Here is a 25,679-nt window from a genome sequence, read left to right as displayed (position 1 = left end):
GCCGGCCCACAACTCAAGAGGGACTCCAATCCGAAAAGGATGGGGCTTCATACTTTTGCCTGTGAATGGAGCCGGGGATACAATGAGTGAGAAGGGGGGAGAGAGAGTGAGTGGGGGGGGGGTGGGGAGAAGGGAGAGGTACCAGGCGGGCAGCAGGAGGGGCAAGGCAGGACCGGGCCTGCCAGGGGCGGACACAGTCCGGGACGCGGGCTGCCCAGAAAGGCACGGGGCAAGAGGCAAATGACAGGTGAGGACCGACGTGAGCCCGCAGCGCGCACGAAGGAACAGGCGGCCGGCCACGAGGCAGGAGGACGACAGCAGTTCGGAAAGCAAACCGAGCGAGCGCGGACAGCACCGAAATACTAACCGGGAGGCTGCGAGCGAGGCAAAGCAGGCGCGCTGGGCGGGAGAGGAGGGAGGCGGCGGCCCGCCCCGGGCAGTAAAAGCCTTGTCGGTAGCCCCCGTCTCAGCTGGGGCGGGGGGGATGCTGTGGTTCTTGGCTCCCTCCGCGTCCGGGTGCCCAGGTCTCCCCCCGGTTCGCCTGCGCTGCAGGGCGCCGGCCCTCCCAGGCGGGGCCCCCAGCTCGCTGCCGGCTGAAGCAGGGACAGCGCCTGCCACCCGGAACAATGGCCTCCGTGCCTTGCGGAGTCCTCCCCACTAATCAAAACACAGGCTCTTGTTTGCAAAACAGATCTTTAATGCCACTCACAAAGCCAGGTGGAGGACGAGCTACATTGGCTGTTCCTAACACAGAGTGACCCGGTCAAAGGAGCTCAGGTGTCTGCACAATGGCAGTGAGAGTTAGCAATTTTTAAAGCCATCCTGTTCGCCAGGAAATGCTTATCACACAAAGTATTGGACTATCTGTCCCCTAAAGGTGCCAGGAAAATAGTAATTAATAAATAATACTGAAGCACAGATAAAAACAGTATACTTTGGATAAAAAACCTACATCTTCAATAAATGCCCCAAATATGGAGTAAATACTTAGATTTGCATACACACATACAGGAAAACATGGTGACAGAAGAATTAAAATATAATTATGGAAACATCTTTAATGAAATCATGTAATGATTTAGAAAACAGATACACACAAATGTATAATTTCATTAATATTTTCATTTGTTCTCATGTAACTAAGCAAAATATTTCACTTCCTTTGGTAATATTTGTTTCAGGTTAAACCATACCTTTTGTGTCTACGAACTGCACACACCACTCCATTCCATTAAATGTATTTTAAATGTATTCATGAAAAACAAGAAGCCAACAAGAATGAATCCTTGTCTTACTGTATTCTTTGCAGGGAAAAAGAACTGCTAATTTTAATAACACTTATTTTAAGAATATTGCTTTTACAATCATTTAACTGAAAGCCAGAATGGATATCCTGTTCAATTTATGGATTTAATACTGGGAGATGTTTAAAATTAAAATACTGCCAAACTTAAAATACAAACTTCTATGGCGCCAAAGTACTTAATTTAATTGGATTAAATTATGACTTACATGAAGTTTAATTAAGGATGGACACCTACCTTTTTAATTGTTTTTGTCTGTACCAAAGCGAGTTCTCTATTCTCATCCGCTACGTACAATGAAAGTTTCACATACGGATCACTGTAAGAAAATATTTCAGATTTAATGAGATTATACTTTTCATTTAAAAAATACAAAAAGACAAAAACCTAAATGAAAATGCAAATATATCAGTTAATGCCCCAGTTTATGTAAATTCCACAAACTAAGCAGTAACATTTTCAACATGCCTACTAAGGAAATACACAAGAAAAGTTTCTATCAACCAGAGTCAATGATACTTACCTAAAAGCAAAAATATCTCTCAAATAAATCTTTTTAAAAGGGGGGGGGGGCACCTGGGTGGCTGAATCAGTTGAGCATCCAACTCTTCATTTCGGCTGAGGTCACGATCTTGGGGTCTTGGACCAAGCTCCATCAGGCTCCCTTCTTGGTGGGGAGTCCACTTGTCTCCCTCTCCCTCTGCCCCTCCCCCTGCTCACCCGTACTCTCTCAAATAAATCTCTAAAAAAGAATAAAAGTAAAAGTATCATGAAACATACACTAACTTTATTTTATTTTTTAGTGGGGAGGGACAGAGGGAGAGGGAGAGGGAGAATCTCAAGCAGGTTACATGCCCAGCACAGAGCCCAACAGGGGGCTTTCTCATAATCTGAGATCATGACCTAAGCCGAAATCAAGAGTCAGACACTCAACTGAGCTACCCAGATGCCCCTACACTAACTTTAAAGATAAGTAATTCAAAAGAACTAATCTACCATATTTCTTTTCCAAAACACAGATTCTGAAAAGATTAGGCATACAAAATGTTTATCAGACTAGCAAAATCTAGCCAAAAAATTTAGTTTGCATCTTATTTGTATTGATTTCCACTATATAAAAATGATTGTTCCTTTAATGAAGGTAAAACAGGCATTGTTCATCTAAACCAACACTTACCATTTTACAGATTAAAACAAAAAATCAAAACCCAAAGAACTAAAGTGCATGAAATCAAGAGAGATTTGCACAATGTTACTGATTTCAGTAAAGGCTAGATTAACTGAACACTTTTAGCAAGAAGTATATTAAAAGGACTACTCACTGCAGACTTTCTAAGAATCTAAGTCCACTCACATATTCTAGTCTTACTTAAGCCTGGGATACCTCAAGTCTAGTCAAACTATCACTCTTTAAGGGTTTAAAATCCAGGTTCTTCTGTTTCACACTGGAAATCCTGAAAATCATAGATAGGGCTCTCAGGTATTCAACTCCTAAATTTTCACTCATCTAAATTACCTATAACTGATGATTTATTTCTACCCAATTTGAAAATTATCCTTTAGTGGATATGCCATGACTATTAACCCTTATTCTGCAACTTTAGGGTATTTCCAAAGATTACAAAGAGCATCATAAATGCTTTAGTTTTTTTTTTTTTTAGATTTTATTTATTTATTTGAGAGAGAGAGAGAGAGAGAAACAGCATGAGAGGGGAGAAGCTCAGAGGGAGAAGCAGGCTCCCCGCTGAGCCGGGAGCCTGATGTGGGACTCGATCCCAGGACTCTGGGATCATGACCTGAGCCGAAGGCGGTCGCTTAACCAACTGAGCCACCCAGGCACCCATAGATTGATTTTTATTTAATACCTTAATAAATATGCCATGAATCCTTTGAAGAAAGGGGAAGGTGTGATAAAAGTAAAAGTCTGGTAATAACAGGACTCAATATCCAAAACAAATTGTCAGTGAAAAATATTGTATATATAGTATTTATTACCCATAAAATGCATCTTAATGGAAGCTACAACACATCTTCCACACACAAAAAAAAAAAAAGAAAGAAAAACCAGCAACAGAATTTGCTTGGTTATACTCTATTATCAGTAAATGTTTTTAACATTCTGGTTTAAAGAAGGTAGTCAATTCTTTGCCTCTTATCCATAAACTATCGATATTATTTGATTAAAGAACATCAAACCCAATGTACCTACTTCTCCTTATTTGGACACTCTCAGACTCATAATAAAGATGAATCTAATCTAGGCTTAAAGACCCCAAGAACACCCTCCTAATTAGAACCACGGTCTGGGTGATGAATCAGAAGTCAATTTCTAAGGTTAGAAGCTCTCAGACTTCAGCGTATCAGAACTACTCGGGGAAGGGGGTAGTTGAGACACAGATTGTTGGGCCCCAAACCCAAAGACCCCCCCACCAAAGATCCAGTAAATCTGGGGTGGGACCCTAGAATTTGTATTTCTAATAAAGTCCTGGTGATGCTGATGTTCTTGATCCAGGGACCACACATTCAGAACCACTGTTCCAGGTAGTATTTGAAAAGAGTATTTTTTAGCTATAGAAACTAATTTTCTATTTCCAGCCACCAAGCTATTGCTAAAAAAAGCTCAAGGTCTGGTATCTGTTATCTCAAAAACAGGCTCTGAGCATGCCACAGAGATGTGTATGTGTGTGTGCGCGCGTGTGCGCGTGCACACACAGTTCTGTATTCTGGAGAACACCATAAACTCCGCCAACTCGTTTTCATGGCCCTCGGCTATCATGGCTACTGCCTATTACATAACTGCAATAAAGACTAAAGCGTTTGCTTTAATAGAATACACACATCCTTCTACTGTTTATTTGCCTCGCTTTGAATCCCCCAAATAGTTCACAGTGAGTGACACATGCAGTTGGGAGTTGAGAGTGGGGTCTCTGAGTGGGACAAGGTCTCCCAGCTGTGATAGGAAGGCATGTCTGAGCATGTCATGAGTGCTCATCCAGGTCAAGGTAGGTACTAGGGTGTCGGCATGAAAGATCAACCAGGAAACTCCCTGGAAGAGAGTGCAGCATGGAGAGAGATCCAAAAGTGTGTGAACTGATAAAAGGATGGTAAGATGTCAGTACAAGAGGAGGGAGCGTAGGACACAGGATGAGCTGGCTGGTGACAAGACAGTAAGTTCAAGGGTGGTGGGCGGTGGGGAGGGAGGGGCAGGACAGTCACCCAGACTGGTCCCAGGTTCTTCCTCCCTTTCTGATGGAACAGCAGTACCATTCACATCAACAAGTAATTACTGAGCACCAACCATATTCCAAGGACTCTGCTAGGAGCAAATACAAGAGCCACTGAGCTGGGGAAAGGAGTGAGCAACAACAAAAAAAATGATTAAAACAACAAAGGCCATTAATGGGCATTTATGAATCGCCCCCACTTCACTCAGCGGACGGAGTGAGGAGGATGGCACTTTCCCATTTCGGCAGGGTGAATGCTAGAGCATGACGCTGAGATACGGGACAGGGCGCTGAGCATCAGAAAATGAGCAGGAAGACGCCAGAGCAGCCGGAACAATAATCAATACTAATAATCAATACTACCCCAACTGTGGGCACAACTGGCACAAGCACCACCAAGCACCGCAAGCCCAGCACCCAACCGCCATTAAGCACCCAGTCTGTGCCAGCACACGGGAGATACGCAGTATCTCCCTGGATCCCCAGTGCAAGCTTACAAAAGTCGGGACATTTTTTTCAGATGAGAAAGTGAGAGAACTCAAGCCACTTGCCCAAGGTGAAACAGTAAGCAGGAGAGCTGGGAGGGGATGCAGGCTGCTTGCTCCAGAATCCAGCTCTCCCCAGAGAGCGCACTGCAGTCTTGCTGCTGCATGCTACCGGCTGACCACCAACAGAGCTGGCTGGAAGGAACGTCTAGGGGCAGGAGTTCCTAACATTCTGCCAAGCTGGGAAACATTTTGTACCGAGACTGCTATTATGACCTAATTTTTATCTTTGCTGCTGTAGTGTCTGGAGGATGATCAAGACGCCTGGGCTGAGTGTCTACCTTTGGGGAAGGCCACGCCTCGAGATCTTATCTTCTCAACACCCCCAAATAACTAGCTGTATACCTCGGACAAATCACTTTAACACACTGAACCTGAATTTTTGTTATATCTCCAAAATAAAGGGATGAGATTCAATCGGTGGTTTTCAAACTGCATACTCTACAGAGCCTTACTTCTGCATTAACTATCTTGGGGAAACTGCAAGCTACCATTTACCCCTACGGCTGTTTTATATATTGGGCTTCCATGTTAGAATTTGGGGGGAGGGGGGCAGGGTTCTGTAATATAAAAAAAAAGTTTAAGGGGCACCTGGATGGCTCAGTTGGTTAAGCGTCTGAGTCTTGGTTTTTGGCTCAGGTCATGATCTCAGGGTTGTGGGATTGAGCCCTGAGTCGGGCTCTGCACTCAGTAGCAAGTCTGCTTGAGATTTTCTCTCCTCCTGCCCCTTATCTCCCTACCAGTTCGCATGCTGTCTAAAATAAATTTAAAAATCCTTAAAAATAAATACAAGTTTTAAAGCTATTGAACTACATGATCCCTTTCAGTTAGCATATTCTGAATCTCAGAAAAATTCAAACTCACTTCTCATCACTCATTTTAACTACAGCCTGGTCCATCCTAAGTAAACACAGCTTGACTACCTAAAGATACAGCAGGAATAGGGAATAAAGCCCTAATCTCTATTAACAGGTTTTCTCTGTCAGATGATAAAGGGTAAAAAGCTCACAGTTTTGGGTATGTGAAATCACTCTTGATCACCACCGGGCTGAAATTTTCCAGTACACGTTACCAGCTTCTAACGAACCTACCTGCTGGGAAAAACATAGGGGCATATGTACACGTATACTTGTGCATGTGAGTCTAGGGCAAGGAAACTAAGGCTCTCCGGGTTACACCACCACCCAAGCATTTAGAAGCTGGTGGTGAGGTTTCCTGTCCCGGGATGGCCTTCATTTCTGAACACAATGTTCTGCAGGAGTGGAGAAAGGGAAAGAATTCAGTTTCCAGAGGCTTTTTCACCCCTAACTCCAATAAAGACAACAGTTGTGGCGGAACCTTCTGCCCTCTGAAGTTCTTCAACACATCCCGTACCTTTGCTACAAAAGGCCAACACATCCCGTACCTTTGCTACAAAAGGCTTCTTTTGTAGAAAGATCTTCAACACATCCCGTACCTTTGCTACAAAAGGCCAACTCAGTCCTGAGGTTAATGCTTAGTTAAGACATACCTCCCTACTCCTGGACCACTGGGAAGCTTAGGAAAGACACAGAAGCAGCTCCTCAGAAGGTTCCAGTACGGGGAGTAAATACAGGGTGTGGGAACAGGTGTAGAGAGTTCTGGTTTTCATGTTACTCCTTATAAGTGGTTGGAAGATTTGGTTGTTGTTGGAAACCATGAATACATAATACTTATAAAACAGGGGCACGGGGGCACGGAGGGAAATAGGCCAGAAGACCATCCCTCCCCCTCCTCTCATGGTGCTTCTCCATCTGATGCCATTGACCATTTCCACTGGTGTCTCCAATCTCCATTTCACCAACTCTCTGACCTTCAGATGGTCATTTAACTGCTCTTACCTTCAGATTGTTCATGAATGAAATGGGAACAGTTTTTAACTCAGAGGGTTACTGTGAGGATCAGATAAAATTGTGTTAAGAGCACCTGGGGGGCTTAGTCGGTTAAGCGTCTGCCCTTGGCTCAGGTCATGATCTCAGGGTCCTGGGATCGAGCCCTGCGCGTTGGACTCCCTGCTCAGCGGGGAGTCTGCTTCTCCCTCTCCCTCTGCCTGCCACTCTGCCTACTTGTGCTCTCTGTCAAATAAATAAAATCTTTAAAAAAAAATAAAACTGTGTATTAATATCAGTACCCACTCAGCACCAGACACACAGTACAGGTGCCTTACAAATGATAGCCACTGTAATCATGATTCTGTTCTTTCCTCTTATAAGACTTTTGAGGTTCTCTGTTGCTCCTTCTGCCCCCCACTTCTGCTGTGATTGCTGATCTGATGTGCCCCTGATTACCTCCTAGTGAAACTGTGGACCAGCCAACCACAGCACACTGAGCTCCATGCTTCCTCCTTATTCACACTGCATGGCAGCCTCCTGGGGATCTGGGTGGAGAACCGGGTGGAGAACCGGGTGGAGAACTGCTCACCGTATTTACAGCAGAGCTCAGAATTCACTCCTGGCCACTAGTTCCGGTCCTAATGGCTGGTGTGTAGGACAACTCAGGGCCAGCATGAACATTACTCTCTAAGCAGCTCAATTCTTTGTGGATTAGTCTATTTCACAGCAGAACCTTCTGCCGTTTCTGCACAGTAAAGCGCTTTAGGCCACTTTCTTTTTTTCAGCCTTAGAAGGAGAATAAATTGATAGTAGGATTTAAGCATCCCATTCACTGTTGCCTACTCTATTCCAAGCAAGGAGATAATAAGACACTGTCCCTGCCCCCATCTGAATGGGTCACAGAGAAGCAAAGTAATAATTCAGACAGGGTGTGCCGAGTACTCGGGAATACAGCACTCCACAGCAGTGGTCCCCCACCCCAGGCCTGCCAGATCAGAATCTCCAGGGCTGGGACCTGGGATTCGGCATCTGTCAAATGTCCCACATGATTTCCATGCACTGGTCAACCTTGGCACCCCTCCGAGAGAGGAATCTGTGAGGCCAAGAAGGGAGGACCAAGAGCAATGTGAGATTTCTCCAAAGGGGAGAACATAAGCAAAGGTCCAGTGGCAGGCTGGAGCCAGGGTGTGTGGCACAGCTGCAGTCGGGGCGGGGGGGGGGGGGGGGGGGGGGGGGGGCTTGGGCAGAAGAGGGAGCCCTGGCTCAAACCACAGGGAGCCTTGTATGCAACTTCATGAAGAGCTGGCCATCACCACTGGGGGGGGGAGGGGGTCAATCCTGGCTCCCCTCATTTGTCGCTGTATGACTGTGGAAAACTCCTATAGGCCTCTTTGTGCCTCAGTTTTACCATTCATGTAATGGGGAGACTAGCAGTACTTCCTTTTGTAAGGAGGCGGTTAGGAGGACGGAGATAACAATAGTGCCTGGTATACAGTAAGCACTCAATAAATGTTAGCTGCCTCCGCCGTGACATCACTATTATCACGGGCTTGTTGAAAGGGACGATTCTTTGACCAGACTCAATACAAGGAGATGAAACAGCAGGTAGAGGGACCAGCCGGAAGGTTTCTGCACCGAGGACTGAGGAAGGTCTAAACACAGAGGCAGTAAGGACCAAAAACAAAGGACTGGAGCAGCCCAAAGGTGTATGGCAAACATCTGGGGATCTAACGAAGGTGGTGAGGTCAGGAGAGGCGTGCACGCCAACTTCCAACCTCCTGGCCTGGATGACCGTGTGCAGGCTCACACTACGGAACCGGACTGGGGCTCTGAGCCCTTACTGGGCCAGCAACATCCCCCATGGAGGAGTGGGGTGCGCCCACTGACGAGGCAGCTCTACCGTCTGGGGGGAAGCCAGTGAATTCCAGGCCACCACCTACGGCCTTGCCTTTATAACCAAAGTCCTTTTACACAGCTCTCGAAGTTTTAGGCCACCTCACAAGAGGCTCTGGAATCTTCTGCGTCCTGCCCATGAAGGGATCTAAGTCTGCAAGGGCCTATAAAAGGCTACGGTCTGTCCTCAGAGAATCCTAATGACTGAGTGTTATTTACATTATAAGTCTGAAAGTTAGAATTGGCCTCCAAAACTACATGTCTCAAGTGGGCAAACCACAAAATGCATCCTGAAGGCTCTTGGGTTCCTCTGCACTTTTCACTGAGTATGTACAGTTCAGAAGAGAAAACCACCTGGGGAGACTCGGGCTGTTCACTCACAAACAAGACCCTGCATCTGTGCACAGATGATGACTTTTTAGGGAAGAAACAGAAAGGTGTCATCACTGTATCTTGCACAAAGGAAGCCCCAGAAACTGCAGGAAATCAATGGCTAGAAGACAGATCCTATTAACTGGAAGCCGCTCTGTCATGGGAAGTCACCAAGAAACCTTAGTCACAAGCCCACCCTGATCTTGCAAAACTGATGAGCAAAGAGCATTGAAATCGTTATCCTGTTCATTCTCAGCATGGAGTCCACTGCTGAAAAATTCCATTTCCCCTCTCTCTGGGCCTCTGTTCCAGTTTTCTCCAAGAGACAAGAATTCAGAGATGGGTCTTGTTCCACCTTCATCACCAGTAAACAGAAACAGGGCAGACAATGGGCATTTCTCAGGAAGAGATGGACATAAGACTTCTGGCTTGCCCACTGCTCAACCTCCAGGACTGTCAGTCTGAGGCAACATTAACAGAGTGATACTTGGCCCTCTCCATCTGACTGGCTCAAATGGTCTATGACCAACAAGAATGTGTAAAGGCGAATCCTTTTGCACAGATTATTTACTTATTTTGGTCAGACTAAACAGTCTTTGCTGAGATCCCTATATCTTAGAGGAGGCCAGAGGCCAGAGAGTTGACTCCACTGGGCAGAGCATTCAAGATGGGTTACGATCAGGCTGCGGCCAGGTTGCAATGACACTGCCTTGTCCCCCAGCTGTAAAAGTGTCCTTCCAAGTTATTTGGAGATCAGAGGACAACGAGAAAGGTCTTCATTTTTCAACCATTTTTCCCTCCTAAGGGAAACACCACAACCATAGCCTGAAAGAAGCAGTAATTCCTTCCTTAACATAAGGCTGCTCAATATGCCACAGCCTATAAAAGGGCTGAGTCTTTTTTCCTTATTAGCCAAGAACAGTGGGCTAGTGTAGTATATTACTTCATGCTGTAGATCAAATTTGTTTTGACTACCTGATGTATCTGATGCACAGAGACTTAGCCGACCCAGAAGTCGTCTCATTGGAAAACCTATTTGTTCAAGGTTTTCCTCATTCTTTTCTATGGCTATTAATGCCAGTGTTGCATAAATTACTGACATCTGTAACAAATAGCACAAAATAAGGAAAATTACCTAGAAAGCATTGGAGACTAAAACACATTAATTTAGCAATATTGTTAAAACTGAAGTTTTAAGTCTAACAAATTGTCAAAGATGCAAGAGAGGTAACACTTTTGGAAGAGGCAGACATTTGAATACTAATGGAAAGAAATTATTCCAAGTTTTCTGGAAAGCAACATGGCAGCAGGTATCCAGTATAGAGTTGATGCCTTTATTAAACAAATCTATTTTTAAGGATAAATCCCAAAGAAATAATCAGACATGCAAGCAAATATTTACCTACAAAAGATACTCATTACAGCACTGTATATAAAAAGAAATTAGAATCAACCTTTTAGTCCAACAGAGAAATGATTGAATAAATTATCTTATCATCATGTGCTAGAATTTTAAAACCATGAAAATCATGTTTTCAAATAATATTTGTAGGAGTGCCTGGGTGGCTCAGTCGTTAAGCGTCTGCCTTCGGCTCAGGTCATGGTCCCAGGGTCCTGGGATCGAGCCCCGCATCGGGCTCCCTCTCCCACTCCCCCTGCTTGTGATCCCTCTCTTGCTACGTCTCTCTCTGTCAAATAAACAAATAAAATCTTTAAAATAATAATAATATTTGTAAATGGGAGAAAATAATCATGGTATAACATTAAGGAATAAGCAGGATCTAAAAATTCTACATACATATGGAAGTAATTGAGAAAAACAGAGCTAAAGTTAATAGTTGTTCTCTCTAGATAAGTTTATGAATTATGTTTATTTTCTTCCTTGAATTTTTTTTTCTAAATTTTCTACCTGAGCAAATACTATTTTTTTTTTAAAAAAAAGATTTCGTTTATTTGAGAGAGAAAGAGGCAGCGAGCAAGTGCGCATGGGCAGGGGGTAGGGTCAGAGAAAGAGGGAAAAGCAGATTCCTGGCTGAGTGGGGAGCCCAACTTGGGGCTCCATCCCAGGACCCTGAACTGAAAGTCAGCTGCTTAACTGACTGAGCCATTCATTGAGTACTATTTTTACAACTGCAAAAAAGTCATGAAAATACCAATAATAGTTACACATATGTTTCAACCATAATAAACTCTTCAACAAGGCACTGAAACCTGTAATTTCATGGCTAATCTACATTATGGTAACAAACCCAAAAGGGCTTCAAATTTTTTTTCCTACACAGAAAACTGCCTCAAATGGATGAGTACTAAAGATTTTTGAAAGAATATGCATATACATTCCAGCCCTTGAGACTTAACGCAAGGCATAAAATATGCTTTGAAATACATCACTTGCCATCAATAGTGGCAATGAGTTACTCGATACAATCTTTCAACAAATACAAGACAGCCCTGGGTCAGTTTACAGACAAATGAATTCTTATTTTGGTTCAAGGTAGGTTAAGTGAGGCATTAAAATTTTACAGCTTAGGTGTATTCTGTGAAACTGCTTTTAAAAAAAAATCTACTTTTCGATACTTCAGTTATGATTTTGTTGTTGGGAGCAACTAGTGGCTTACCCCTATCCTAAAACCTTCCCTGTCACCTAAGCCTTGAGAGTCTTGTCACCAAGACTGACTCTCTCCTGGCCCCCTGCCATCTATAACCAGTCCCCTGGGGAGGTCCCAAATTTGGGTCGTGGAGAACCCTGGGAGCCTGGCAGGGGAGGGGGGAGTACCTGCATGCCCTTCTGTCTAACACACACACACAGTTTTCTTTCTATCTGGGTAGACATGCAACAGCCCCTGAAAATATCTAAGCTACAGTTAAAAAAATTTTTTGTTTAAAACTAAAACCTATGTTTTCCTTTGTTGTAATAGTATAACTATCGTTCATCTCATATTGTCGACAGAAAACTGTTTCACCCTATAAATAGCTGAAACATTCAGACAGGTGCCAAAGGAAGCGATAGTTACAACTTGCCCTTATCTCCAGCATATTTTTTTAAAGATTTTATTTATTTATCTGACAGAGAGAGAGACACAGCGAGAGAGGGCACACAAGCAGGGGGAGTGGGAGAGGGAGAAGCAGGCTTCCCGCCGAGCAGGGAGCCGGATGCGGGGCTCGAGCCCAGGACCCTGGGATCATGACCTGAGCCAAAGGCAGACGCTTAACCGACTGAGCCACCCAGGTGCCCCTCTCCAGCATATTCTCTAGGTCTTTTCCCCATACTACCAAAGGTTAAGAAAACACTTCTTTCTAGTAATGCTTTAACAGAGCACAGAGCAGCTCACAAAGCCACAGGAGAAGGGAAAACAAAAACAGCTCCCTTTTCAGACTAATAACTGATTTAATTCCTCAAATAGTCACCAAGTGTCCACCCAATGCAAAGGATTGCGGCGGGCACCCATGGGGGAGGTCAAAGAAGTGGGTGGCAGGGGACAGATGAGGAGGGGCCCTCAAAGAGGCTGTCTACCCCTCCCCTCCAGAGAAACCAAAGTCAGACAAATGTACATAACGCAAGGTGTGTTGCCTTTATGGAGTTGGCTGTGTATATTAAGAACTCAAAGAAGCTCATCAATTTTTATGATTATTCTAAGACGATCTGAAGTGCAGGGAATACCTCATATGAAGAGAAGTAATAACTTCCAGAAACACCGATCAAGCACTACCTGGGTGAACAGCACTGTACCTGGAGCCTTATGTATACATCATCTCTAATCCCTCAAACAGTTCTGGCAAAGGGGGATGTTAATATCCCCATTTCATGAATAAGGAAAAGATGTCCTAATATATGTGTACACATAAAATGCTACACAGCCGTTAAAATGGTATTAATGAACTTGATTTAGTTGCCTTTAAAGAGAGAATGTTTTAAAAAAAAATCACATATTACAACTATAAAAACAAATAAAACCATTGCATTATAAATATACCAAACTATAAAATAGTGTGTATTACTGCATTAACGAGACCATGAGTAATTTTTTTCTTCCTCTCATTTCTCCATATATTCCAAGTAAGACAGATGTGTTACTGTTTAGCTGGGATGCTGAGACTGGAGGGTGACAGAGCTGGTGGGCCCCCCCGCTCTGGAAATGGTCCCAAATGGCAGCAACTAGAAAATCCAAGTTAAAAATATCGTATGTTTGCCTATTAAGTAGGTGGGGGGAAAGGCATTTACAACTTGAACGTGAATCTCTGATTTAACAGCCAGAGGGTAAGTAAGGGGGTAAAGAGGTCTCAAAGAGCCTTGAAAGAAAGGTACACAATACAGTAAGTGGAGCGGATGGGAGTATCTTAATTTCCACAGTATCTACGTTCAATGTCCTGTTGGTGAGACAGGCTTCATTAACATCATTCTAACAGCATCTCCCTGTGGGGCCGTGGCAAGGAGGGAACGTTTAATTATCAGGCCACAGCACCTCCTTTCTTAAACCTTTAGGAGGTTCTAAGAATCCATTCTGCCAAAGGCCTCAAGTGCTGTCCCCCACGCACATTCGAGGGAGGGAGCAATTCAAATCTGCATGCTTGTGAGAGAAAGTACCCATGTTCCCAGCTGCTGAGACAAGACCCTGCCCGGGTCTCTCTTCTGAAACGGTCATTCAGGAATGTGAGAAGCACAAGCACACACCCACAAACCACACGCACACTTACGGGAAGAATGCCACAGCCTCACAGTGTTTGCAAAGTTTCGGGGGTTTCCTGCCTTAATGTAAGTGAGTATCGCAAAATAATCCATCGATCAAAAGACGTACACTTCACAGATTAGAAACGGAACAACAAAGTTAAAATGACTTTGACTGTATGGTGGTATTGTCTCTCAATATGCAGTAACGTTATGGAAATCTTCAGCCAAACAAGACCATTACATCAAACACAACCGCATGTATCACTAATTTCAAACTGTCATAAAGGTTCAGAGGTACTTTTAATCCTTTTCTTCAACCTTTATTGACAAGTCACATTTGTTACCTCCCCAGGACCAGCCCCACATAAAGCAGTAGACAATAACCCAAATTCGGGCGCCTGGGTGGCTCAGATGGTTAAGCGTCTGCCTTCGGCTCAGGTCAGGATCCCAGAGTCCTGGGATCGAGTCCCGCATCGGGCTCCCTGCTCCTTGGGAGCCTGCTTCTCCCTCTGCCTCTCTCTCTCTCTCATGAATAAATAAAATCTTAAAAAAATAAAAATAAAAATAACCCAAATTCATAAGGGCCCTAATCCTAAGGACCCCAGCTAACTATAAGCATAGGAGTATGGCACATACTCGTGCCAAAAACATGTAACTCACGTTCACTTCATCAAAATACTCCATAGATGATCTGGCTGAACATAAATCTGTGAAATGAATCATCTCCCCATTACCTCCCAACACAGTCCCAGACATGGTCCCATGAACAAAAATTCTACCTGGAAAACACATTTTTTTAATGTGCACACATTTGGAAAAAAAAAATGCACATGCCCACACATGCACACACACGCACACACAAAGCCTTACTTCTGTTGAGAGCATTTGTTCTTTGTCAATAAATTATGTGTGTATTTAATTCATTAAAAAAAGGTCCCAGAAGAATGTCCATGGGCAGTAAATCCGTATGACAACATACCCTCAGTATAAAAATGCATACTTTCAAATTTACCACACAATTAAATTCCGTGTCATCATTCTTCACTGATCTTAAATATCTAAGCAGCTATCCTACTTATTTAACTGAATAATTAGCATAACCCAGAAGCCATACATTTTCAAAGACCAATTTATCTCTAACATGCTTGTACATTCACTGACCACAGAATGCTGCTCCGAAGCATTCCTGCCTGCAAAAGTGTTACCCACTCCAAATGTTTATGTACACTGGTTTGCACAAAGAGTTATAAGCTTCCAGAACTCCAAAGAAGTAAAACAGACAGGAATTCCAAGAAGTAGTTCAGGCAGAAACTGTCTGGGAGGGGTAAGCATGTTAATAACAGATGCATACAAGGCTATCAAGAAAGCCTGCAAATACCATCGGCTCTCCCACTTAAACATGTGAGAGGAGAGCCACATCCTCCTTCCAGAACTTTCCTTCCACCGCCCGCCCCCCACCGGAGAGAATCCGGAGCTGGCTGAACACAGGTTTCAATCTTACAAGTCCTATAGATCCTAAATGATCGACCTAAACGTTAAATCATCCCCAAAGAAGTTCTTTTGAAAACCATACAGTCCAACTCTATTAAATATTTAAGCAATATTTTATACTGTAGCAGAAATAGAAATCTGCTCAATCTATTTAACTATCCAGGCCAGAGAAGGAAATATACGTGGGGCACAGGGAAGTAGTCATGTAAGAAATCTTGTGTCACAGAGGATACTGCTCCTGTGAACAATTAGGAAGTTGGTGAGATTTATCAAGGAAACTTTCGAGTATTTCCCATCTGTGGCCCGCATCCTGTCACAAGACGGCTCCCCCTGCAGAGTCTACTCCTCACCTTTCTCCAGGTACCTATTGAGGGCTTCGATCCCGCTCTCACTTGGCAGTACCTACACTCTGATGGTGTTTGCCCACAGTAAAGATAAACTAGAACACATGCCCTGTCTGTTGTAGGAGCACTAAGTAGGGGGCTCAAAGGCAGACAGGCCCATTCTCTAGCCCATGGCATCACCACAATGGCTGTGACCTCGGGATTAGGAAATCCTAGAGGTTCTCAAACTGGGGTGGGCATCAGAATCACTTGGAAGGCTGACCAAAAACACAGGTTGCTGGGTCCCAAACCCTGTGTTTCCAATTCTGGTCTGAGGTAGAACAGGGTAGTCTGCATTTCTAACAATTTGCTTGTCTGCCCGTCCCCTCCCCTTTGGGGAGCAATGAGACTCTACTTTTCCCTCTTTGTGTCTCCAGAATCCAGCACAATGGGTTCATTCAACTCAGTACATGCGCCTCCACTATCCGATCACCCCCAAGAGGACCGGAGGAGGGTACAGCCTCACCTCTACTGGAAGCCAAGGTCTTTGACACTTGACACTGCCCTTGTTTACTGGGGTTGTAGGAAGGGCAACCTACAAGGCCTACCTGTAATTTTAATTAACCAGTCAGTACCGCTTTTTGTTTATTTCAATGGGGGTAAGGGAGAGAGAGCAGAGCAGAGGCAAGTCAGTTCTTGTCTATTTAAAAACACACCGTTGTCTAAAGAGACAACGGTTACAAGTACCCTGTAATAACATGAGCCTGTCAGGAATTCAGTTCTAAAGGGAATAAGGGGAAGAGGTGTGAGATGTGATACTTCAGCCAGCCTCACAGTCAGGTGGGATACTGACACCTGCTCATCTACTCTGTGATTCAGAAGAAAAGTCAATCCAACTCGAACGTCAAACAAAAGCTCAAAGATACATTATTTGCTATAAATTAGTTCCCTTCACCCCCAATTTATCAAGTCAGTAGCCTAAAAACAACAGGTGCGCAGATGCAGAACGGCACTGACATCAGCCTGCGTGGGACCAGACCTCCAGAGTCATCACCCATCAGTCACCCCGGAAGCCAGCTCCTTGGCTAATACCACCTGTGTCTTCATGATCGACAAGGAACAGCGCTGGTCAAACAGAGCAACTTTGAACTCGATGCCCAAGTGGAATCAACACTGAGCTGTGCCCACCTAGAAAAGATGGCCAAAGCCAAGGTAGAGAAGGACTCGGGGAACTAAACAGAAGAAAAGCTACTTTCAATGAACTCTAAGAGTGCTGGTTCCCACAGCAGTGGCGGGCTGCACGCTCTGGGGCCCCAGGACTGAACGGGGCATGGGGAGGGAGGTGCTCAGCAGCCCTCCGGCCAGCACAGAGATGGACACAGCCCAGACGCCTGTGTGCCTGGTGCTCAGAACAAAGGTCGAGCAGAGGGAGAGGCCCTGGACTGGTGAACAACAGCTCTGCTCAGAGAGCTCCTCGGACGGGCAGGGGAGCGTGGGGAGGGGCAGGGACCCCAAGTCAGCTGTGCATTCTGCTCCACACATTCTAGGCACATCAACATCAACATCAACCTCTCCCCCGCCAAGTGCTGACTCTGTGCCAAGCACTGCCCTGAGCACTTTCTGTATAATCTTTCCTTACACCTACTTAGTAAGTGTCTGGACTTCTCGGCGGGGGGGGGGGGGGGGGGGGGGGCGGAGACAGGCAGTGGGGCCAGGGGTCTCTCAGGAGCTAATGACCATAGGACCAGTGCGGTTCTCACTGTAAGAACTGGTCTTTCTTGTCACAGGCAGCATTCCCTGAGGAAAAGGGATTCCTCCCTCCCTGGAAGTTAGCGTGAGATATGGCAGCTTCTGAAGTCTGCACAGGCAGCCTCATGAGTGATGCCCATCAGTGAAGCAGCTGGTGGGGTGGGGAGAGGGGGGCACCAGGGAAGCCCTGAGGCGGAGGTCTCGAGCTTAGCACACACCTGAACACAGAAAGAACAGAGTAGCTCATCTTGAACCATTCCCTAGGTAATAGGCTAAATTGTGCCAAAAGACAGATAAGTTGAAGTCCTAACCCCAGTGCATCAGAACAAGACCTTATTAAGAAAAAGGGCCTTAGGACGCCTGGGTGGCTCAGTCGGTTAAGCGGCTGCCTTCGGCTCCGGTCATGATCCCAGGGTCCTGGGATCGAACCCCGCATCGGGCTCCCTGCTCAGCAAGGAGCCTGCTTCTCCCTCTTTCTGCCGCTCCCCCTGCTTGCGCTCTTTCTGACAAATAAATAAAATCTTAAAAAAAAAAAATAGGGCCTTTATGGAGGTAATCCAGTCAACATGAGGTCATTAGGGTTGGCCCTGGTCCAACAAGATGTTGTCCCTACAAAAAGGAAGTCTGCAGAGACAGACATGCACACACAAAGACGATGGGAGGACAGATAGCCATGTGGCTGGAAGGACGCGTCTACAAGGCAGAGGGAAGCTAAAGATCGCCAGCAAGCTCCAGAAGGGAGAAGAGGCAAGGGAGGGGTTTTCCCCCAGAGCTCCCGGAGGGAGCGCTGCCCTGCCAACACCTGGATTTCAGACTTTCAATCCCCAGAACCGTGAGGCGATACATCTCTAAGGTTTTTTATTTAAATTTTTTTTAAATATTTTATTTATTTATTCGACAGAGAGAGACACAGCAAGAGAGAGAACACAAGCAGGGGGAGTGGGAGAGGGAGAAGCAGGCTTCCCGCAGAGCAGGGAGCCCGATGCGGGGCTCGATCCCAGGACCTTGGGATCATGACCTGAGCCGAACGAAGCCGCTTAATGACTGAACCACCCAGCTGCCCCACATCTCTAGGTTTTAAGCCACCCAGTTTGTGGTACTTTATCACAGCAAACCCGGGAAACTCAGAGTCCGTGTTAAAGCCAGTTTTTCTGTGAAACCCTTGGGCCCAAATGTGTCCTAGAACTCTCACTTTTTTCTTGTTTTAGGAGGACCCGGACTATCTGAATTCTTGCATAACATTCCCAGGAGGGGCTTGGGGCAAGACTCGTAATCAAATGTCACATCTCTGCAGTCTGTATGAATAGTTATATTTAAGTGTTCCACACAAAAACCAGAAATGAGACTCAAGTCTGTTCAGGTCAGGTTTTGCCATCAAAGGAGTTTCCTACAAACCTACAAAAACATTCCCAGTTTCCAGGGCTTTTTGGATTTTGGAACTGATAAAGGAAGGATCTGGAACAGATAAGGGACTATGGGCCTGTTCCATGTTGCAGAACAACCCTTAAAATACATATACTCCTAATGCCACCCTGCCAATCCCGTTCAGACTGCTCACAGAAACACAGCTGCCTGGGAATCCTGCAATTCCCCACGGAAACAAAAGTATGCCCTCAACTCTTAAAAAATAATTTGCAAAATAATTTTTTACTTTACAAGTTTTATCTCCAAGGCTATTACACATGCAAACAAACCACGAGGCCCTCGACCTTTCCATTATGCGGAGTTCTGAACTATGTCACCACAAGGCTTTTTAAAATGTAATTTTATAAGAGAGGCAAAACAATTATGCTTCACGCTATCATCACAGGAAGAAAAGCAAGTATAATCAATAGAAAGCAGGCCAGAGGATGATAATGCCCCACCTTTTTGCTAGGGAGAGAGAATTGTCATCCGGCACACGTTCCCCTCCCCGCCTCCCAGTGATGCAATAAACGTACAGCACGTACTCACATTTGGACTTCCTGGCCTGTATGTTGTCAAGAAGAAAGGAAATTTATAGAAGAAGTAATAAAGTCTGTATCAGCATGAACTATCTCGGTTGACCTGCTTGTTTGTTCCTCACTGGTGTGAGCACCACCAGAGCCCCTTACCGTATCTCCAAAGCTAGATGCACATGGGAGATTTCCCTCTTTTGTTCAGATATTTTAAAATCCTCCCTTAAGTTACTGTGCTAGATGAGACTGGATACTGAAGGACTCCCAAAGAGAGCCTAGGGTGGGTTCTAGAATTGCTAATAGGGATTGGTCCTACCCACACCACCCTCACACCGTAGAGGGTGTTTGCGCGTGAAGGTTTAGCCCCTAGATGATTCTGTGGTGTCCCTGTGACCCTGAAGAAGTGTTAGATAATCATGGGGTGAGGGCACACAGAATAGATTAAGAGAATTTACCCAGAATAAAATGCACCTTTCCCATAAAAACTATGGTGGTCAGACCTCAATTACACTGAAACAGGACACGGATCCTCGTTTTACTTGTACCCGATGCTGAAGAATTTCTATTAGGCAGTAAGTGCAGAATCTAATTAAACCACTTGTCACCAACATCCACACCTGTCTGATTCCCCACATATGCCAATCTCCTAACTTCCAAGTCTTCACGGCCCACTTGCCCTGGGTGCATGCTTGCGTATAGGTGACTAGGTTTTCTCCCCCTCATTCCAAGGGAAATCCAGGTAGCCAGCACCAACCCCCCTCTTCTTCCCAGAACAAAGCACCCTATACTAACCAGCTTCCCCATGGCTCTACCCTCCTACAGTTGTGACCTTTCAGACCATTCCTTTGCCACTGAATCACATGGCCTTTCTGTATTATTTGCCCTTTACTCAAGTGTGTAAATCTTAGTTCTCTTAAACTATTTGCAAGACACTTAAGGCCACTATCTACGTTTTAGGCTAGTCTGCATTTTCCACCAAACCTCTCAAATATTTCTTGGTTGCCTGACTTCCTACCCATCAATATGACAGGGTAACTTCTTCCTAGGGTCACACGCTTGCAAACATGGTATTGCGTGAGTTGCCAAAACCCTGAATTTCTCAAGTTTATTAACCTCAAATCCTTAGGCGGCTGCTGGTGTGGATTGAGATACCATTAAACGGTGATCATGACAAGATATACTATATGCCACTTGTGGGTGTAAGCAGGTGTCACCACAAAAGGAGACACACAACCTCTCCCTTCGCTGGGTCACTAGGGGTAAGGTATGTTACATTACCCCTAGCAAGGTGAACATGCATATGCACTTCCCCATTCTGCAGGAATAATAGTCAGTAACCATATTGAATAAGCAGTTTGAGACCTCGGCAATTAACGTTCAGGTAACAGCATGACTCCTTGTAAGTGAACACAAAACCCTGCCCAGACACATGCAGTCTAAATTTGAGAAATGGTATGCGTGGGGATAACTATGTATTCTAGCCAAATACCAATTATTACCTAATTAGATTTATAGTCTATAATTTTGAGGACCTAAGGCTTGAGCACTAGGCAAACAAATGAAGGAATCTCCTGGCCATCCAGTCTCAGTGATTAAACGCCTCCAGGATGAAATTCACTACAAGCCCCAACCTCCTCTACTTCACATCTTGTTGATGCAGCCAAATATTAACCCAAATGCCCAAGCCCAACACGTAGCCATCGCCCACTGTGAAGTGGTTCTTTGTAATGTACGAGACAGTCTGGAGAATACACGGTCCGCCTCTGCGATTCCATCACCCCTGTGCCTTACACATGTAGCCAAGGGGGATGATTTTTTGTTCTCCAAACAAACCATGTTTTCCCTCTGCTGGAAACGTCCTGCGCCCACCTTGTGTGCATATGACCCTCACTCAACCTTAAAGACCAGCTCAACTGTCTCTGAGAACACTGCCTAACCCCAAACCCCCACTCCTGTTGGTAGAAGCCAACCAGGAGAGCAATCATTTACTTACGCGTCCATTTTTGCTACTGGTCCGGAAAATCCTTTTGAACAAGCATCCATGCCTTGATCACTTGTGTATATGGTATTCCAGTCACACAGTAGGTCTGCAGTAAGTCATGCTTTACAGGGTATCATGATGGCCCAAGAGCAAGTTAGGCATATGGGGCCCTGGGGATAAGGTGGTTGGGTTAAATCTCAAGCTAGCTGGTAGCCAGATCCTGGAACATCATGGACCGTACCGTGGAACATGTGAGGTTTATTTTAAAATAAATACTGCTAACAAAGGGGTAAACTGGATGGAAACAGAACAGCCTCATTTGTGATTTCTTGGTTATTTTTCTCAAGTCATGACTGAAAACAGGGAAATTCAATAGTAATGGAGAAGCCAAAAGTGAAGGATAATCTGCTCTTAGGGAGTTTGAACAAGAGGCAATTAATAAAGGATTAAGGCAAAGTAAAACCACAGCGGAGCATGTAACTGCAGCGTGCTGAATGCTGAAAACCAGAGTGGCAATTAGATAGGAAAAACCCACGATGGGTAAAACATTTGCTGCGTCAAGGAAGAGCTGCAAGGAACTTCAGAGAGCTATTCCCCTGTGCAAAGACCTCGCTGTGTAACAGACGCCAGGAGGCTACACTCTGACCCTTAGAAAAAGCATGTAAGAAAGTCTCCGTTCGACTTTCATCTCAAAGTGGTGACAACCATCCAGCCAACGCCATTATCCTAATGCATACAGCTGGGGTAAGGTGTCCTATCAACAAGTCACCTCAATACACCGACAATTCAGAAGAAACCACAGCCTCCAGGAGACCAAAGTCAGAACCAGGAAAGCCCAGGGGAAGCTCCCTTCACAGACCCTCCCCCTTCCTTCCTTCAAGAAATCTTCACTGGGCACCTACTACGTCTCCAGCACTGGTCTAGGCACCTGAGATACGCCCGGGAAAGAAACACTTAAAGCTCCCTCCCTCTGTGGAATTTACACTCCAGCAAGTGGAGATCGTTGGTAAACACAGAATAAATTCGTAAAGAAGAGGCATGTTAGAAGCTAACACTTGAGACAAAGGGCTGATGCTGGGGCCCTTTGTGAAACAAGTGATTTTGAACAGCAACTTGAAGGAAATGAGAACGCATTCACTGGAGGTGGGAGGGAGACCCTCACAGAAATAGAACGGTTGTGCATTTGACAAAGACAGGATGATGTTCTCTCCCGGTTGCCTCAATTTACTTGACTTAGGGTAACACAGCCACGCAATTAAGGGCGTGAGCTCAGTCAGGAGTAAGACACACCTGGGGCTGCTTTCCAGTTCTGCTACTTGCAACTGGAAATCATCAGTGAATCTCATCCAACGGCGGCCAGGCTTCCATACCCTTTCCCTTAGCACTTCGTGAACTGCCGTCGTCCTTAGCAGTAAGGAGACCACAGTAGGTCCCAAAGGACCCTGCTCGCAAGCACAGCACAGGAACTCAGAGCCTGGGGACCTGAAAACTGGCGATGCTGGGTTAGGAAGTTCATACTCCTAATGTACTGCTCTGCATGTCTTCACTTTCCCCCTACCTCTCAACAGCCTCAAGTTTTAAAACAGTAACAGTTTATGAGGTTTGGTTCCATAGGCTGCTATAATAAATCTTGACTTGAGAGAAAAAAAAGACAATTATTGGAAGTCACAGAACCCTAACAACTCCATTTGGCAAAGGACAAACCTTGTGTCATGTCAATGGTGCAGCTCCAAGTTCAACCCTCTGTGTTATCTAGGCCGCCACACCTATTATAGGAATCACTCACTTTTATGCTACTCCATTGATGTGGATGCTCCTCATTTCCAGTCAGACTAAATGACACTTCAAAATGCTTGATGGGTGGAAATTTTTTTTCCAGGAAATATCTTCTCCTTTTGCTCTAAGATCAATGACCACTTACCCTTTTAGGCACCATAATGTAGAGCTTTCTATGCAAAGGATGTTTTACAGGATATTTAAAAGCAGCCATTACCCTAGTGCTGGCCACAATTTCCATACTAACCAAAACCAACCATACTGGAAAGTGTCAGGAGCTCCCATACAGAAGGAAAAAAGCTCACCTACCTCTACAATTGTTAGACCCTCCTCCTGATTTCATTTCTTTAGATACCCTCACATTGCCTTCAATTACAGTACCTGTAATTGTGAACAGTACCTGTTCACTCCCCCGACAGGATGCAGCTCCCTGAGGGTGGTGGAAGGGGCAGGTGACTGTACGAGGCTGTGCAGCCTGCCCAGCACCCAGAACCTGAATGGCCCCTGAGGCCATATTCGTTGAATAACTGACTAAGTTTCACCTCAAGGCTGGGAGCCCATTTGGGCTCTAACTGGCGCATGCTCAGTATGGGAGCTCACAAACTGCTTTTCATTTTGTTCCCTGCCCACACATCTCCCCTCCCTTAAAAAAAAAAAAAAAAAAAAAGCAGAGCCAAATATAGGATGTGCCCAAGCACAACAAAAGGGTGAGTTAATTATGACGCAGTTAACACCTAGGATTAGGCCAGGACCTGCTGCTGGGGGCAGAGGAGGAGGCTCAAGGCTCCAGCCCAGAGGGGGTAAGGGGCTGCACTGCTTATAACTGCATGGAGGAACCCCACTGCTGAGCCTGTGGCTCTTACCCCCCAATGGGTTATTGCTAAACCAAGATGCTGGCTTTGTCACCAAACCTCCTGCCTTATATTCAAGCTGAAGTTGATTATAAACAGCAATATCCCTTCAGTAGCAGGGTGATGCATCATCTCGTGGGAGTTGGGAGTTTCACAAAGGTGACAAAGCCTCTTCTGGGTCGTACCCCCCCCAACACACCTCCCTGCTTTACATAACCTTTCTAGCCATCAGGTTCTTCCCCACCCCACCCCCCCGAAACAGAGTTCCACTGGCACACATGGGAAGAAAACTATTCTACCTTTGGTATGTGGCTTCCCATCTGTGAACAAAGAACTGAAAAGAAAAATGTTTTTAAACCAGCTAACATAATTAGGGGACATGTTTTCCCGATCATTAATCTTACAAATCAATTAAGTCTTAATTATCTTTGATGGCCATCTTCACTCAGCCCAGTTCTTAACAGCTGTGAGTTTTTAATCAGATAAAAACAAGGGGGGAATCAACCTTGAATTTTAGCTCAGCAAAAACTGCCAACTGTAGGAAAAAAGAGGTACCCCTCAGTGTCTAGCACAAAGATACTTAATATTTGGTAACTGACAGGCTGAAAAGTAAGAGGAATCATTATAAAGTAATGAACAAGACATTACACCTGTCTTAAATAGCCTGGTCAAGGAGTTAAAACAGTCACACAAATAGAACACTAGATGGACGGTGTCCAAAGAGAGCACCCCTCTTTCGGATACATTGCTCGCTGATGAACACAGGTACAAACCTCAACATGAAAGGGCAACAGGGGAGAAGGAGGAATATATTAAAGGACACTGAAGCCACCACACCATTCCCTTTAATGAAGCCAGAGACCTCACTGAGTCTCAATTACCTACTCAGCCCAGCAGATCTTGGCCAAAATAAACTCCCTGACCTCGGTTAATTGAGGGCGGAAGGTTCAAATCCCTGCACCTGGCAAGTGCTCCTGACGATCACAGCCCCAGGACTCTGCACAGCCTCTGCTCCAAATTCTATGACCAAACACCCTCATACTGTGACGAGGTCTCCAGGCACTGACCTGAGTCAGCGGTGGTTTATAATTCCATGTGATCCCTTGCCTGCAGCAAGCCCAGTAATAGTGAGATGGGCAGGACAACCCAAATCATTTCAAGTGGTGCTCTTCTATGTACTTCGACAAAGATCCGTCTACCCAACTTGGATCCGTCATCTGTGTTTCCACTTAGTGTGAAGTGACACTGTTAACTGCCTCTGGGGTGTGATGCTATGTCACAGGTCTCAGGTGCCGTTCCAAAAATTTCCATCGAGTCTTTCATGCTCTAGATGAAAAATCAATCCTTTGTTTTCAGGGATGATGTCAATCAGGTGCTGGAAATTTTTCTTTCAACTTTAATTCCAGTATAATTGTTTTATATTAGTTTCAGGTGTATGATATAATGATTCAACAATTCTATACACTCTTCAATGCTCATCACAGTTAAGTGTCCTCTTAGGAGATGGAATTTTGACTTTTCTTCCCGTAACTGTCTCTAAGATGAATAACAGCTCACCCGTCACGGCTGAGAGAGTATGGCTCACGGTTACCTGAGAAGATCTCATGATTATTTGGGCTGATCTAGTTTTGGCAACAACAGCAGGGCAGGAGGAATTTTCTAAAAGATCTAGAACCTCGGGCCTTTAAAGGATTCAGAAGCAAAGTCCTCTTTG

The 25,679-nt window shown here is 45.0% G+C and overlaps 1 protein-coding gene across 12 annotated transcripts in view; it reads right to left on the bottom strand.

Moving 5' to 3' along the window:
• Nucleotides 1-25,679, bottom strand: part of NEDD4L (NEDD4 like E3 ubiquitin protein ligase) — a 327,989-nt gene that overhangs the window by 139,439 nt on the left and 162,871 nt on the right. For 10 of the 12 annotated variants that reach the window (XM_027575487.1, XM_027575481.1, XM_027575483.1 and 7 more), the window contains one exon: nt 1,542-1,623. In XM_027575487.1, the coding sequence (XP_027431288.1) occupies nt 1,542-1,623 (82 nt within the window). Of the gene's footprint in view, nt 1-367; nt 438-1,541; nt 1,624-6,082; nt 6,116-25,679 lie in introns of those variants that run through there. The other 2 variants (XM_027575492.1, XM_027575493.2) reach the window with 2 other exon arrangements.

This window comes from Zalophus californianus, chromosome 14 (assembly GCF_009762305.2).
Source record: "Zalophus californianus isolate mZalCal1 chromosome 14, mZalCal1.pri.v2, whole genome shotgun sequence".
NCBI lineage: Eukaryota > Metazoa > Chordata > Mammalia > Carnivora > Otariidae > Zalophus > Zalophus californianus.
This window is presented reverse-complemented; position numbering and strand designations above follow the sequence as displayed.